The sequence below is a fragment of the Musa acuminata genome, chromosome BXJ2-9, assembly GCF_036884655.1.
Source record: "Musa acuminata AAA Group cultivar baxijiao chromosome BXJ2-9, Cavendish_Baxijiao_AAA, whole genome shotgun sequence".
Taxonomy (NCBI): Eukaryota; Viridiplantae; Streptophyta; class Magnoliopsida; order Zingiberales; family Musaceae; genus Musa; species Musa acuminata.
In genome coordinates this window covers 1,983,737-2,000,235 of record NC_088346.1, presented here as the reverse complement: position 1 = coordinate 2,000,235, position 16,499 = coordinate 1,983,737, and the positions used below count along the sequence as shown (strand labels likewise).

General features: G+C 44.0%; 3 protein-coding genes across 5 annotated transcripts; all 3 read left to right on the top strand.

The window, feature by feature from the left end:
* The first annotated feature begins 374 nt into the window (after positions 1–374).
* Positions 375–6,355, top strand: LOC103996787 (disease resistance protein RGA2-like). Of its 3 annotated transcripts, none has more exons than XM_009417778.3 (3): positions 375–539; positions 2,425–5,903; positions 6,054–6,355. In XM_009417778.3, exon 2 carries the CDS (start codon positions 2,442–2,444, stop codon positions 5,883–5,885), a length of 3,444 nt encoding a protein of 1,147 aa, XP_009416053.2. In that variant the 5' UTR covers positions 375–539; positions 2,425–2,441; the 3' UTR covers positions 5,886–5,903; positions 6,054–6,355. The 3 variants fall into 3 exon arrangements, with proteins under 3 accessions (XP_009416053.2, XP_009416052.2, XP_064980212.1); XM_009417777.3 differs by having other exon boundaries at positions 5,987–6,355; XM_065124140.1 differs by having other exon boundaries at positions 1,077–5,903; positions 5,987–6,355.
* A 396-nt stretch (positions 6,356–6,751) lies between these two features.
* LOC135623935 (disease resistance protein RGA2-like) lies at positions 6,752–10,799 on the top strand. The gene has a single exon (XM_065127400.1). The coding sequence runs from the start codon at positions 6,882–6,884 to the stop codon at positions 10,302–10,304; it is 3,423 nt and encodes a 1,140-aa protein (XP_064983472.1). The 5' UTR covers positions 6,752–6,881; the 3' UTR covers positions 10,305–10,799.
* A 1,427-nt stretch (positions 10,800–12,226) lies between these two features.
* On the top strand, positions 12,227–16,029 carry LOC103997236 (glutamate receptor 3.4-like). The gene is made up of 6 exons (XM_009418407.2): positions 12,227–12,461; positions 13,001–14,346; positions 14,440–14,717; positions 14,817–14,848; positions 14,960–15,366; positions 15,448–16,029. The coding sequence occupies exons 1-6, from the start codon at positions 12,233–12,235 to the stop codon at positions 15,901–15,903; spliced, it is 2,748 nt and encodes a 915-aa protein (XP_009416682.2). The 5' UTR covers positions 12,227–12,232; the 3' UTR covers positions 15,904–16,029.
* Positions 16,030–16,499: the final 470 nt, after the last annotated feature.

Here is a 16,499-nt window from a genome sequence, read left to right as displayed (position 1 = left end):
AACTTCATCTTAACAATTCTAACAAAAAAAAAAAAGAGTCAATATCATCATTATACTCATGATTTAAAAAAGTATCATAATTTAATTTGATCTAATTAATTATTAATATTTTAATATAATAAGAATAGAGGAAGACCTGAAACAATGATAAGAATAGAAACTTGACTAATAAACCCAGGAAACTTCTACGAAGCTCTGTAGACTTGAGAGACGACAATAGGCTTAGAAAACGTCCACATCACTCCTTTGTTCTTCTTGGAACATATAAATTGTCTTCGTATCTTGAATGGGCCGCGTAAGTGCACGCATCTTTCGTTTATTCAACGACTGCGATTTTGTCGTCTTTTTAAGACCCACTTGAAGTTGGCTTTTTCATTACAGTGTGAACCATTCTTGCTGAACGGTAAACACGAGCTTTGAAGAAGGGCGTCCAGAGAGGAGCTCTGAAGTCGCTTCGCTGTTTCCCAAATCCTCTGCTCAAGTGTATCGCCGCCTGGCTCTTATCGACCAGTCACTTCTTTTCTTCCAGAGGCCATAACGTAAGTATGCCCGCGCCAACTTTTTTTTTTGGGTGGCAAATGGAGTTCTTCTTGATGCCCATGGTAGATTTCTTTCGTCTTCCTGGTATCTGAATCAGGTCGTGGGCCGGAAAGATCCACACATCAGATATTGGAGTATCGATCGATTTGTTTGCTTTGTTATCTCATGAGATTTCTGCCTTTTCGAATCTTCGATCGGAGAAGTACAAGTCTATTACTTTGCCTTTTAGATTAAAACAGAAAACCGATAGAATTTACTGATTCATTTACTAAAAATTAATTTCAGGTCCGGAAGTATTTCGCTTTTAGATCTGAAAAACCCTTTTTTTAAAGCAATTTGGGCCTGATAGAGTAGTCAACAAGAATTTCTGCCTTTTTCTTGTTCTTTTGTTTGGATGTCATATCGTTTCCATATTAGAACTGTAAATAATCATCATTCCTGGAAAAAAAAAACAAACTGATTTTGTTCTTTATGGTGGTGCACATCCCTTTTCTGACGAATCCTCATTCTTTTCGAGGATGCCCAATGTTTTGCAGTCATAACATCTGGTCAAGCAGCGAGGGAGATGGCTAGACTGTTGTTCTCTTTGCTACTTTTGATCGTATATGTCTACTAGCATGCTGTTTATCATGAATGTTGCGTTTTGCTGAATTATCATGTCCGTTTGAATTGCTATTGATTATATACATACATATTGATTTTGTCTTGGAAATATTTTGTAGTTAGTCATCTTGTTGGTATGGTGTATGATCGACTTTGACATATCTAAAAGTGTGGTGGAGAGTGCTTTTTGTTGGAATGACTACTCCTGAGTTAGTTAATATCCAGTTACTGGGAGTCTCTTTGGAACCAATGTCTTCAGCAAACTGCTTCACTCTTTATTTATCCCAGGGAACCGTAGAATGCTAAATACATTATTATTATTACAGCAAATAGTTCGATCTCGCCCGCTTGGTAAAGAATACAATGTATATGTCACCGATGAGTATCACAAGACAAGTCTCATGCTTCACATCCGAAACCACAAAAAAAAATTCCTAGATCTGATTGAAGATTATGAACATTTTTATGTTAGATTTATGGTCCAATTACAGGTTGCAATACTAGTGCTAGTTTCTATCAGCCTTACTTGAATATAGCCCTCGTTCTTAACTTTTTAGTAAACTCTTAAACCTTTGACTCAACACTAAAATCAAAAGTTATCAGTTTCTCAAGATTAAAAAGTAATCCTAACTTGATGAAGATGCATCTCAATAACATTGTCTTGTGAATCATTGTTCTACAATCAATTTTCGCTTCTCGACCTCTAGAAAAAGAACTAAATGTTGGGAATTGGATGTATGTCTAGAAAAAGAATTATATGATGCTGTCATATGATCCCTTTGCATGAGCGAATAGATAAGTGGCTCTAGAAGTCAGTCAGTTTTTAAAATATTGACATCAGATATGTCGAGGTTGTTGGTATGGGATTTCTGGATAGGACCTATTTTTGTTCAGGATTTGGATACTGGGATCTCATAAGTTTCATTGGATTCGGATAAGGATCTACTAATTTTTCTCAACATAATCATAAGATCATTTCAATCAACCAGCATTCTTGGAAATAGCTTATTAGTTGGTAACAGTTGTCTTTTAAGAGAAAAAGGTTTTTCTAAAAAAAAAATGAGGTAGGAATATTAGTTGGTCAAATTGTACATTTCCTTTTTCTTCTGTGAATGCAGTATACTATGTGAATCTAGTGGCCTCATGTATCACTACTACTTTCTTTCATGTCATTTGGACGTTCAGAACTTAGCCAAGTGAATAGATTAGGCTTGTGTATTTGAAGCTTTAGGACTTCCCTTGTTCCATTACTTTAAAAAATAAGAACCTCAAACCATGCAGTGCAAGTATTGGCATCAATGGGTACGACAGGCATGTTTATGATGGTGGGAGAATGGTTTGCACGGTATGTCGCGGGCAAGGTTATGGACAAGATGGGAGACAAGGCCCTCTCCTCTACTTCTGACAATGACAACATGCTGGTGGATGTTAGGACCATGCTGAAGAAAGTGGAGGACAGTCTTCCTCGCATTTTAGCTGTGATCCATGCAGCCGAGGGGAAGCCTATCAGGAGCCAAGTCCTGGTCAATTGGCTAAGGGAACTCAAAGATGCTGCTTATGAGGCTGACGATGCACTCGATGAGTTCGAATTCAGAGAACTTCAAGAGTCGCAAGACAGTAGCAAGGTGGCTGCATTTGTGTCCTCAGCTTGTAGATTTATCAAGAATTTATTTGTCTCAGATGATGAACTTCAAAGGTTGAAGAATCTTGTGGGGGATATCGATGAAATTTTTCTCGACATCGACAGCAAGACGGCTGAAGTGGATGAGTACATAGCAAAGGGGAAATCTGCAACTAGGGAGACCAGCTCATTCATGCGAGAGGAAGTGTTCGGGAGGGATAAAGAGAGGGACAAGATACTAGATATGCTGCTGCGTTTAGATGATGAACCTGATTTTGGTAACAAGGGTGCTGGGAGTAGCAGCTATCCTAGTCTTGGTGTTCTTTCGATTGTAGGCATCGGAGGAGTAGGCAAGACAGCTCTGGCACAACTTATTTACAATGATGAAAGGGTCGCTAACCATTTCAAGCGGAAGTGGGTTTATGTCTCTGACGATTTCAAGTTGAAGAGGATTTTCAAAGAGCTGATATATGACTCTCCAGGTGGAGTCTTTGAGGAGAACATCAGTTCAGCTGCCATGCTCAAGAAACTTAAGGATGTCTTTAAGGATAAAAGGTTCTTGATTGTGCTGGATGATGTGTGGGATGAAACGGGAACGACTTGGAAGGAACTCCGTAGTGCCTTAACATTCGGGGCCAAAGGTAGCACAATTTTGCTAACAACTCAGAGTCCAAAAGTAGCAGAGATTATGGGGACCATGAACCCGATCCACCTGGAGCCTCTAGAGGAGCATGATTTCAGGAGACTTTTCGAGCTTTGTGCATTTGGCGATGAGGAGCTCAAACCAGATTTGAAAGCAAAGCTACAATTAATTGGTCACAAAATATTGCAAAAGCTACATGGCTTGCCTTTAGCAGGGAAGGCACTGGGAAGTTTGCTAAGAACCAGATTCGATGAGAAATTTTGGAACGCAGTCTTGGAAAGCGAATGGTGGGAAGAAGATTTTGCTGTGAGCAACATCCTGCCATCTTTGGGGTTGGGTTATCAACACCTGAGCACAAACCTGAAACAATGTTTTGCTTATGCTTCTGTATTTCCCCAGGCTTACGTCTTCCACAAGGAACGTTTAGTACAAATGTGGATTGCTCAAGGTTTTATCCAATCCAAATCCCAGGGAAGAATGAGTTTAGAGGATATTGGGAGCCAGATTTTCGATGAATTAGCTGACAGGTACTTCTTTCTGAGTAAACAGGATGGTGGATATATGATGCATGACTTGATCAGAGATTTGGCTGTGTGTGTTTCACTGGATGAATGTTGTGTGGTCAACGATGATGATCCTGTGGAAATTCCACCAACCGTTCGCCACTTATCTTTTACAGCTGCAAAACTTGATGCGGCAAGAGAAGTGCACAAGTTTAGGAAGGTAAGAACTATTATATTTTTTCATGAGTTTAATCCTACAGAGTTTTATGCGGTCTTAGAAGACATCTTAGAAAACATCAAGAGCCTGCGGGTGTTAGATTTGTCATATGTTCACATGGGATTAAAGAGGTTACCAGATGCAATCTGCGAGCTATCACATCTTCGATATTTGGACATTTCTCACACTAAGATCAGACAGCTGCCTAAATCGTTTTCTAGGCTGTGCCATCTACAAGTGCTGAATGTGAAGGGGTGCTTCTCTTTATACAAGCTAACACAAGGAATGGACAGACTGATCAGGTTGCGATACTTTTATGCTGAAGCTGGAACAATCTCACTAATAAATGAGATTGGGAAACTGACCGACCTTCAGGAATTAGAAAATTTCCAGGTTGCAAGGAAGAGAGGGCACCAGATAGGAGAGTTGAAGCAGTTGAGAAATCTCAGAAGACGACTGTGCATACGGAATCTTGAGAATGTGGAAAGCAAGGAGGAGGCCATGGAGGCACAATTGAAGGATAAACATCAGCTCGATGAGGTGTCAAACATCTGGACCGAGGATAGGGAAGACCTCCGTGGAGACCTGGACATGGATATACTTGAAGGCCTTGAACCACCATGCGGTTTGAAACGGCTTGAGATCATGTTTTATGGAGGTCTGAGGTGTCCAACTTGGTTGGTAACCAATCATCTCATCAGCCTGGTATCTGTTTGTTTAACTTCGTGTAAAAGGCTTGTCAGTCTCCCCCCTCTTGGGAAGCTTCCCTTTCTCAAAAATCTTGAATTCAAGGCGATGCCTGCGCTAAAACTCATTGGAGTTGAACTTTATGAGAATGCTGATCCAGTCTTCCCGTCGTTGGAGTTTCTAAGATTCGAGTTATTGGAGGGATGCGAGGAATGGTCTGAAGCAGACAGTAGGCAGTTTTTACCTCGTCTTCGTGAACTCCACATTTGTAATTGCATGAAGCTGAGAAAAGCACCTCTTCCTCACCTGCTTACTTCGTTTCTAAAAGTGCTAAGTTTATCGAACATTGGCGACCTTGGTAGTGATCTATCTGGATGTCTCCTGTTGCTAACCTCTCTCAACTTTGTGGAGCTTCGTGATTGCATACATAGAGCCTCAGTTTGTCTGTCTAACCTCAGCAATCTCAATGGTTTATGGCTTATTAATTGCCCAGAGTTGAGATTACTTGGTGGGATTCGATCCCTTCCCAAACTGAGAGAGCTAACGCTCGAAGGATGTCCTAACTTCTATGAGCCGGGCTTACAGTGGGACCAACCAAGTGATGAGCAGAACTTGAGATCTCTCTCTTATTTCAACACCGACGGATGCGCTCTTGATAATATGAGTCTCATGTTTGGAAGAATCCACGCTCTACGGAGACTGCGGTGTTGGAGTTGCAAGCATCTTGCTTCCTTCACAGTCGAGCAGGAGGAGTGGCTTCAACAGTTACCCTCCCTGGAAGTACTTGAATTCGCATTTTGTGCAGAACTGCTGAGCCTTCCTGCTAATTTGGCCAACATTTCCTCCATCAAGAAGTTGGAAATCTTTACCTGTCCTGAAATCAAGTCACTGCCCGAGAATGGCCTGCCATTGTTGCTGAAAGAATTGATTATCTTGCAATGCCCATCACTGAGCGAGCGGTGCAGAAAGGATGAGGGAGCTGACTGGCCAAAGATCGCCCATATTCCTTACATACGAACTGATGATCAGGAAATCGAATCCGTGGCATCGCAGCAACAGGAACAGGAATAGCAGTCCTCAGTTCTTTGGGTTTGTTTTCCTTTTTCTTTTCCAATCTATGTTTTATTATTTTTGCATGATCATCTTCTTATCTCAGTTGTTGTTGCCATCAGTCCAATAAACGCATCGATGCACCGGGCATGGAAGAACACATCATCTTTGGTTATGTATTTCCTGCAGATGACCAGAGTCACTTGTGGTGGTGCTGCTGCCGACCAAGTTTGTATTGGAGATGGAACTGAACATGATGATGATGATGATGACAACTGGGGGAATGAATTGAATTGTCAAAAAGTGTTTTATGTGCTTTAGTTATTCAAACTTTATATGATATGTAGTGTGGTACGATCAATTTAGCAGTCACTTGAGTATTGTTTCAAGAAAATAGCAACTACGGGAGGGTAATAAAATTCTATGGGAAAATGTGAAAACCTCATTTGGTATTTGACCATTGCCAACCATATTAGTTTTCCTTGATAGCATCCATTGGTGATATAATGTTATTTAAATCTAAAATCTTATCGATGGGCTTGCAGAGTAATCAATAGGATCAGCAAGGTGGTATTGCTTATTATTTGATGATGTGTATGATCTATAAGCCCTCCAGATCTAATGCTCCTTTGTTTCCCTTTCGAAGCAACCAAGTTGGTGACCAACCACCTTAATTAAATTTCATGTTTTGGATCCATCTAAATGTTACGATTCATACGTTAAATTATTGATTGTAAGCTTATTTGGTCGAATGGCTTCTGCTATGAGACCAAAGGGTGGTTTGCTTTCAGGCTTCATATTAATTATGTTTGTTGGGTGAGCTTGTGGGAATATTTGAACTGGTCTTAGAAGTCATTGGCAAAGAGGTCAACGGCTCAGCTTTTGGATTCCCAATGTATTGTCGATGAAAGTCGTCGGTGGCAATTTCAAGGATCTTTTGCGCCCGCAGGGAAGAAGGAACAATTAGGTCTTAACTCTTCGGCCGAGAAGCAATCTGAGGATCGAGTATCTCCCCGGATGAAGACGGCAGGCGTGGTGATGATGGTTGGAGAGTGGTTTGCGCGTTATGTCGCAGGGAAGGTGAGGGACAAGATGACGGAGGAGGCCTTCTCCTCTTGCGCCGACGACCGCAATGTGCTGGGGGATGTCAGAGCCATGCTAAAGAGAGTGGAGGAGAGACTTCCCGGCGTGCACGCCGTGATCCATGCGGCCGAGGGGAGGCCGATCAGAGACACGTCGCTGGCATTGTGGCTAGCGGAACTCAAAGATGCTGCTTACGAGGCCGACGACATGCTCGACGAGTTCGAGTTGAAGGAACTCCGCAGTCGTCATCTGCATGACAGCAGCAAGGTGACGGCACTCGCCTCCTCGGCCCTCAGATTTCTCAAGAACCTATTCGTCACCGACGACGAGCTCCGAAGGTTAGGGAAACTCGTGGGGGATCTCGACGATATTTGCCTTGACATCGACCGGAAGAAAGCAGAGCTGGACGAGTACAACGGGAAGGACAATTCTGCCACCAGGGAGACCAGCTCATTCCTCCACGATGAAGTGATCGGGAGAGATGAAGAGAGAAACAAGATACTGGACATATTGCTGAGTTCGGCACATGATCCCGATTTCGGCGACAAGAGGGCCGGGAGTAGCAGCCACTCCAGTCTCGGAGTTCTTCCGATCGTAGGCATGGGAGGAGTAGGGAAGACCACACTGGCACAGCTCGTCTACAACGACCAACTGGTGGCCGACCATTTTGAGCTCCGGAGGTGGGTGTACGTCTCCGACGATTTCAACCTGAGAAAAATCGTCAAAGAACTGGTGTACGACATGGCGTTCGATCCTCTCTTTGATGATATCTGCTCAGGAGAAATCCAAGCCAAGCTCCAGGATGCTACAAGAAACGTGAGGTTCTTGTTTGTGCTCGATGATGTGTGGGATGAAACAGGAAGCAAATGGGAACAACTCCGCGACGCCTTGGCCTCTGGGGCCAGAGGAAGCACCATACTGGTGACGACTCAGAGCCCCCTGGTTGCAGAGACCATGGGGACCATGGAGCCGATCAAACTGGAGGTGTTGGGGCAAGATGACTTTTGGAGACTCTTCGAGCGATGTGCATTCGGTGACAAGGTGCTCGACCCCGATTTAGCGAGAAAGTTGGAATTGATAGGTCGGGAAATCTCGGGAAAGCTGCATGGCTTACCTTTAGCAGGGAAGGCGATGGGAAGCTTGTTGAGACGCAGGTTAGAGGAGCAGTTTTGGACGACGATCTCGGAAAGCGAGTGGTGGGAGGACGACTTCGCCGTGGAAAACATCCTTCCATCTCTGGGTCTGAGTTATCAGCACCTAAGCACAAATCTGAAACAATGCTTTGCTTACACTTCCATATTCCCGAAGGGCCATGTGTTCGATAAAGAACGATTAGTCCAGATGTGGATCGCCCAAGGTTTCATCCATCCCAAATCCGAGGGAAGAACGAGACCGGAGGACTTGGGGAGTCAGATGTTTGATGAATTAACCAACAGGTACTTCTTCCTTCCTACGCTGAACAACAAACATGCGATGCATGATCTGATGAGAGATTTGGCTGTTTATGTTTCTTGGGACGAATGTTTCGTGGTCGACGACGAGCCTGCGGAAATTCCACCCACCGTTCGCCACTTGGCTCTCAGGACAACGAAACTGGATGCGGTGAGAGGTGTCTGCAAGTTCCGAAAGCTTCGAACGGTCATACTTCTCAACGAGTATGATTCTGAAGATTTTTATCATGTTTTGGAAGACATGCTTGAGAATCTCAAGAGCCTCCGGGTGTTAGATCTGTCGAACGTCCGCATGGGGAAGAAGAAGAAGTTACCCGATGCAATCTGTGACCTACCACACCTTCGGTTTTTGGACCTTTCCTGCACGAAGACGAGACACTTACCTAAATCATTTTCCAGGATCTGCCATCTGCAGGTGCTGAATCTGAATTCATGCCGCTTTAAGAAGATGGCGGAAGGAATGAACAGGCTGATCAAATTGCGGCATCTGTACGCGCATGCTGAAACGATTTCACTGATCGACGGGATCGGGAAATTGACGGAGCTCCAGGAACTCGCAGAATTCCGCGTCGCCAGGAAGAGAGGACACCAGATAGGAGAGTTGAAGGAACTGAGAAATCTCCGAAGGCGGCTCACGATACAGAATCTTGAGAATGTCGAAACCAAGGAGGAGGCAATGGAGGCGAAACTGAAGGACAAATCGCACCTCGATTCGCTGTGGTTGAATAGGAAACCCGACATGCATAGCCCCGGCGATCGGGAAAAGGAGATACTCGAAGGTCTGGAGCCACACTGCAACCTCAAAGAGCTCAGAATCCAGCACTACGGAGGTACAACTTCCCCAGATTGGCTGGTGAGGAATCAGCATCTCACCAATCTGGAGTCTCTCTACCTGAACAATTGTGCGAGGTGCGAAAGTCTCCCACCGCTCGGGCAGCTTCCCTTCCTCAAGCTATTACATCTCATGTCGATGCCGGTGAAACGAATAGGAGCAGAGTTTTACGGAGATGCAGAGCAGGCGTTTCCGTCATTGGAGACGCTAAAATTTGAATCTTTGAAGGAGTGGGAGGAATGGGCTGAAGCAGATGGCAGGCAATTCTTGGGCCGCCTTCGTGTGCTCCACTTGTACGATTGCCCGAGGCTGAGAAAAGCGCCCCTTCTCTACCTGACCTCGTCGCCATTGGCAGAGCTCAGTCTTAAGCATTGTGGTGACCTCGGCAGTGCGCTACCTGGATGTCTCCAAACCCTCTCCTCTCTCAACCAGTTGGAGTTGTATCATTACGCACACAGAACGGAGATTTGTCTATCCAACCTGAGTGAACTCCGGGAGCTGCACCTTTATCACTGCCCGGAGTTGAGCTTACTTGGTGGTCTGAGGTCTCTTGCCAACATGAGACATATGGAGACCGAAGGATGCCCCAAGTTGTATGAGACCTCACAGCCAGGCCAACGATACGGGGAGCGGGAACTGAGATCTCTCTGTCATCTCCAAACAGATGAAAACCTCATCGACAATGTATGGTTCACGTTAGGAAGAATCTCTTCCCTCCGGAATCTGTCACTTCATCGTTGCGGTGATCTCGTCTCCTTCACAGTGGAGCAGGAGGAGTGGTTTCAGCAGCAGACCTCCCTCGAACATCTGCAATTTCTCAACTGCCCGAATCTGCAGGCACTTCCTACTTTTTTGGTCACCGTTTCCTCCATCAAGAAGCTGAGCATAGGCAACTGCCCCAAGATCAGTTCACTGCCGGAGAGTGGCGTGCCAATGTCGGTCAAAGAAGTGCGAATATGGGGGTGCCCGTCGCTGAGTGATCGGTGCAGAAAGGATCGAGGACCTGACTGGCCAAAGATCGATCACATTCCTCGCGTATGCGTCGATGATGAAATCATACAAATGATGTGCTGACAGCATTAGGAAGTCACTCTTCAGGTGCGTCTCTACTACCATCATCGCTACATGATCACTGGCATAATGGGTAGAGCTCCCATCTATCTCCCTACAAAATCTCATCACCTCGTACGACATAAGCCATAGATCTGAAGGCATCTCTTGCCGGTGAACATGGTCTGCATGAAACTGGCTGGTTCTCTAAATCGAAGTACACTAGAAGGACTCGAATAAAGCATGTTGTGTGGCTATAGACATCATGCACGCGCTTTGTTTATTCTTCTTTCGTTTGGCAAAAGGGAGACGAAAGCAAGAGAAATGGAATCAATACGAAAGCAAGGGAAGAAAAAAGACAAGTAAGAAAGAGAGATAAACGCAAGGCAGAGAAAGTAAGGAAAAGAAGAAAGCAACAGAATTCATGCAATAAGATGTTGTGGTCAGTGATTAGCAAAAGGTGGATAAGAGTCAAGTTGTCTACCATTTTTGTCTTTCCTCCTTGGATGTGACATGTAGTTAAAACTAAATAGCCATCTAATTATGGTCTTGATGCTTAATTCCGTGAATGCGACGGTCGATCTCGACTCCTAAAGATCTTGGTATTAGTCTTTATCATGATTTAATTTCAATGAAAATTAAATTGAGTCAAAACTAGAATTGAACTAACACCTAATGTGACAGTTCATTAGTTTCAAATTGAATCATAATTCACATCGGGCGATTCGATTCCGATTCCTAATTTGGAAAAATCAAAATCGATGATTCTGGTTCTTCTAAACCGATGGTTTTGGATTCAAAATTGATTACACATGAAAAAAAAGGTTTAACTAGTTCAAATTTTGATAGAGGCATTTTAGCTATATTAAAATTTTTATAATTTTTTTAAAATATCATTACACTCATTATAGATGGACATTTTATTTTTTAAATTTTAAAATAAGATTATAATTTTTTTAATATTTTAATTTAATTAAAAATAAAATAAAAAAAAACTTATGATTTGAATCAAAATCGGAATCAGAATATACGATTTTGGTTCTGATTCCAGAACTAGAATCGGGGTGATTCAATTCTGATTCACACCAAAAACACGATATTATCCTACGCGGAAGTCAACCAACCTTCAAGTCAAACTTTAAATAACCTTTAAAAAAGACTTCTTCTTCAAGTCAAACTTGACCTTTAAATAAGCAGAGTACAATAATTGTAATGACTGGTCCCACACACACGTATGTGAGTTTTACAGTTATCTATCCCAAAAAGAGTAATCATTAATATTTTTTATTTTGTGACAAATACAGCATCAAAGCTTCGAATGTTCAATGATGTATGTGTAGGTTACTTACTTACACTTCATGATGGGGTCGCACAAATCTCTTCTAGCAAGATGGATGGCACAAGAAGCATGGAGAGCGTCAGAAGTAACCAAATGCCAGCTTAATGAATTTTATGGTTCTTGAAACTAAATGTGGATTCCACATCCTTTCACCCATCTTTAAATGACTGGTAAAGATGTTTCTAATGTAGTTCTCTGGGTTGTCGCTTTGCTTCCCAAACATGCAAGTATAGATTCCTTTACCGTAGAGGAAGCACAGAGCAACGCGGCATACGGTCGGTCGGTCTTACTCCTGCTTACCCCATCCAACACTCAAATCTTAGTCTTTCCTTGGAACCATTAGATTCTCATTGGTTATCCAAATTCCAACAACAGTTGCATTCATCAGTTCAAAGTCTACCTATGTTTCTGAATCCTCGAATAATCCAAAAGTTTCCTTCCTTCTTTCTACACTAGTTTTCCTTAACTTTGACTAATTTTCCTCTCCGATCGAGTCTTCATTCTCTAAGCTCCTATAGCTTTTATACTTCATTATAGCCGATAAACATTCTTGCTGTTGTTCACGAAGATGGGTTCGATTTCTTTCTTGGCTTTGTGTTTTTCTACTACTATAATGGGTGCCATGGCCGCCGGTGGCAATGGTACGAGTCCTGGCACGAGGCCGGGCGAGATCAGAGTGGGGACTCTGTTTACCTTCAACTCCACGATTGGGAGAGCTGCGAAGCTTGCGATTGAGCTCGCAGTCGACGACGTCAACAGAAATCCGACCGTTCTCGCTGGAACAAAGCTCAGGTTGCTTGCCCAGGACACAAATTGCAGTGAGTTTCTTGGAACCATGGAAGGTAACTGCAATTGATCTCGTACTCCCACTCGATTGTTAGGATCATTCGGCTTCGGTTTTTTTGTTTTATCTGATCTGTGAAGCTTTCTTGTGAAATTTCTAGATTTGAGATATCGATCGTATCATTTAGGAGTGCATTTATTACGACAAAAAAGAAATAAACATCTTCTCTCTCCGAGGGAAAGAAGTAATCTTTGCTCATGTCGTTCTGAACTGCCAATTTTACAGTGATTCTTCCTCTTCTCCTTTATCAGTCTCCCTCAGGAGGGAGAAAAACTTCATTTTTTGAGTCTCATTTCTTTCTAGTTTGCTTTTTAGAGGTATTGGTGAACTCGACAAGTGAAATCCGGAGGATAGCTTCGATAATGGATCCGTTTGCTTCATTTTTCTGCCTTGTTCCTGCCTTCTTTCTTCTTCCCCTTTTAGAAGGTTTAGCTACCGAGCTGCAATCCTGTAGAGTTGATGTAGGTGGAACTTCCATTGATGTTTCTGTGGTCTTGGATTGGGTTTCTGTGACGAGGAAAGTTGTTGCTGTTGCAGCATTGCAGTTGATGGAGAAACAGGTGGTTGCCATAATAGGACCTCAGTCCTCTGGAATCGCCCATGTTGTCTCACATGCTGCCAAGGAGCTCCGTGTGCCACTCCTCGCTTTCGCTGCCACAGATCCTTCGCTTTCTTCTCTGGAGTACTCTTATTTGGTTCGCACGACGCAGAGCGATCATTTCCAGATGAATGCAGTAGCTGATATAATCGATCACTACGGTTGGAGAGAGGTCATTGCCATCTTTGTGGATGACGATTTTGGTAGAGGAGGAATAAATGCTTTAGGTGATGCTCTGGCCGAGAAACGCTCTAAGATCTCCTACAAAGCTGCCTTCCCTCCGAACGCGGACGGAAGCGCGATCACTGACTTGCTGGAGAAGATAAATCTATTGGAATCCCGGGTTTACGTCGTTCATGTAAACCCTGATTCGGGTCTCACGGTCTTCTCGGTGGCAAGATCTCTAGGAATGATGGGTGATGGTTATGTGTGGATAGCATCAGATTGGCTTGCTTCTGTTGTAGATTCGACCGAGTCAGCCAACCCAGACACGATGGATCTTATACAAGGGGCCATTGTTCTTCGCCAGCATGTCCCGGAGTCTGATCTCAAGCGAGCATTTACCTTCAGATGGAGCAATATGTTTCGGAACGGGAAGGCAAGCTCAAGCTTGAACACTTATGCGTTTCACGCGTATGATTCTGTTTGGTTGCTCGCTCATGCTATCGATCAGTTCCTCCACGAAGAACAAACAATTGCTTTCTCCGATGATCCTATATTGCATGACCCGAGTGGAAGTTCACTGCATTTGTCGGCGCTCAAACGCTTTGATGGTGGCGATAAGTTACTCGACAAATTGCTGCTGACAAACTTCTCGGGTGTGAGCGGTCAAGTCCAGTTCGATTCCGATGGCGATCTGATCAATCCAGCCTATGACATACTTAACATCGGAGGCACAGGTTCGCGGAGGATCGGATTCTGGTCGAACTATTCCGGTCTTTCAGTCGTTGCTCCTCAAGTGTCGTATCGAAATCCACCAAACGCTTCCACCAGTAGCCGGCAGCTTTACAGTGTCATCTGGCCTGGAGAAACCACGGCTACTCCAAGAGGTTGGGCGTTCCCCAACAATGGAAAGCCTTTGCGGATTGGGGTCCCGTATCGAACGAGTTACAAGGAATTTGTATCGAGAGATGACAGCCCTGACGGCGTCCAAGGATACTGCATTGATGTGTTCAAAGCTGCAGTTGACTTGTTGCCATACCCGGTTCCCTTGTCATTCATTCTGTTTGGAGATGGGCTGAAGAATCCCAGCTACGATGATCTCGTGCAAAGGGTCTATGAAAACGTGAGTGCTGCGCTGGTTTGGTTCTTCTGTCATTCTAACATGCTTTAGATATATGCATCTGCAGTCATGTAACTTCTCGAGTTTGTTCTTCAGTACTTCGATGCAGCTGTGGGGGACATAACCATCGTGACGAACAGGACACGGATCGTCGATTTCACACAGCCATACGTGGAATCGGGCCTCGTCATTGTTGCACCGGTCAAGGAGACGAACTCGAGCGCATGGGCTTTCCTGAAACCTTTTACGATACAGATGTGGTGCGTCACAGGGGCTTTCTTTCTTTTTGTGGGAGCAGTAGTTTGGATTCTTGAGCATCGCCTGAACGCCGAATTCCGTGGGTCTCCAAGAAAGCAACTCGTGACGATATGCTGGTTAGTGTTCCTACACTACTCGTCTTTACTTCTTTCCATGGTTTACCAATGCAACACTATTCAGATGTACTGATGGATTCAAAGATTTATCTTTTGCAGGTTTAGTTTCTCCACGATGTTCTTTGCTCAGAGTAAGTAAATCATACGAACACCTCAAATCCCCGATGTGCTAATAACGAGTATTTGAGATGATTTTGTTCTTTCACACTCTGAACATTGAAATCACATCGGCATACTTGCAGAAGAGAGAACTGTGAGTTCGCTCGGGCGGTTCGTGCTGATCATCTGGCTTTTCGTAGTCTTGATCATCAATTCAAGCTACACTGCAAGTCTGACATCCATCCTCACGGTTGAGCAACTCTCGTCAGGGATCCGAGGACTGGATAGCTTGATACATACCTCTGACCCTATCGGATATCAGGTGGGTTCATTTGCGAAGAACTATATGACGGAAGAGCTCAACATCGCCGAGTCACGGTTGGTATCCCTGAATAATCCTGAAGACTACGCCAGGGCACTCGAGCTCGGGCCACAACGTGGAGGCGTAGCCGCCATAGTCGACGAGCTTCCCTACGTGGAACTCTTCTTGTCCACAAACTGCAAGTTCAAGACGGTCGGTCAGGAGTTCACCAAAAGTGGATGGGGCTTCGTAAGTACTCTCGTCTTCACCACCGCACTCGTATCCCCTTCTCTTAAACACCTTGACAACTCGAAGCCCATGTCTCGACAGGCATTCCCGAGAGACTCTCCTCTTGCGGTGGACTTGTCCACGGCCATCCTGAGACTGTCGGAAAACGGTGATCTCCAGAGGATCCACGACAAATGGTTGCCACCCACCGGATGCAGCTCACAGGACAGCGGGATCGGTTCGAACCGGCTAAGCCTCGGGAGTTTCTGGGGCCTTTTTCTTATCTCTGGTCTTGCATGTCTGGTTGCTCTCATCATCTTCTTCGCGAGAATACTTTGCCAGTATAACGAGTACAGTAGTAGCCAAGAAACGGTCGGAATCCCCGAATCGGAGCGCAGCTTCAAGCGTCCGATGCGTTTAACCAGCATCAAGGATCTGATTGCTTTCGTCGATAAGAAAGAACATGAAGTCAAGAGTGTCATCAAGCAAAAATCGATCAGTCAACAGCAACGACGGAGCTCCCAAGTCTCGGATGGACAGTACATGTCTCCAGCATAGAGAGAACGTTCGAGTAATGCCATCGAGATAAACATGTCCTTTTATGATTAGCATATGAACCCATATGCGACGATCGTGTCCTTTTTCTAATCACCAAATTAATAATGGCATCAAGAATTACTAATAGCATCGCAAGGTGTCGATCAGCTTAGATTTGATTATTGATAGTAAAGTCTTGGAATCAGTAGTCGCCGATATCTCATCGATTCACGCAAGTGTTTGCTCCATACTTGCAATTTATAAACTGCAATGACGCATTTCTAGAGAAATCACAATGATATTGCTGGAGAAGAGAGAAACATTGATCGGAACAGCCGAATGAAATTGCAGAGGAAGGAAAGATCCGACTATCGAGTCCTTCACTAAATTAGAAGTGGTGTATTAGCTTTGACCAGCATCACAGATTTGATGTAAGAAACAAAAGTTATATCCTTTACACACAGTTTGTGAATGATCCAACAAAAAAAACTCAAACAGCTCCAACATTGATTCGGTTGGATGGCTTGAGAGTGCTCCCAAGAAGTCAACTTCCGAAAACTAATCTTCCATTCAAAAATTATATGATTTGGTTGTACGTGCATACCTCGCCAACCAAT

What these genes read in the sequence shown, in the direction of transcription:
- LOC135623935 (XM_065127400.1), top strand. Translation starts at nt 6,882, where the DNA reads ATGAAGACGGCAGGCGTGGTGATGATGGTTGGAGAGTGGTTTGCGCGT.
- LOC103997236 (XM_009418407.2), top strand. Translation starts at nt 12,233, where the DNA reads ATGGGTGCCATGGCCGCCGGTGGCAATGGTACGAGTCCTGGCACGAGG. An exon ending in TGCAAAGGGTCTATGAAAAC is followed by an intron (nt 14,347 to 14,439) that starts GTGAGTGCTGCG and finishes TTTGTTCTTCAG; the next exon opens with TACTTCGATGCAGCTGTGGG. An exon ending in CCAAAAGTGGATGGGGCTTC is followed by an intron (nt 15,367 to 15,447) that starts GTAAGTACTCTC and finishes ATGTCTCGACAG; the next exon opens with GCATTCCCGAGAGACTCTCC.
- LOC103996787 (XM_009417778.3), top strand. Translation starts at nt 2,442, where the DNA reads ATGGGTACGACAGGCATGTTTATGATGGTGGGAGAATGGTTTGCACGG.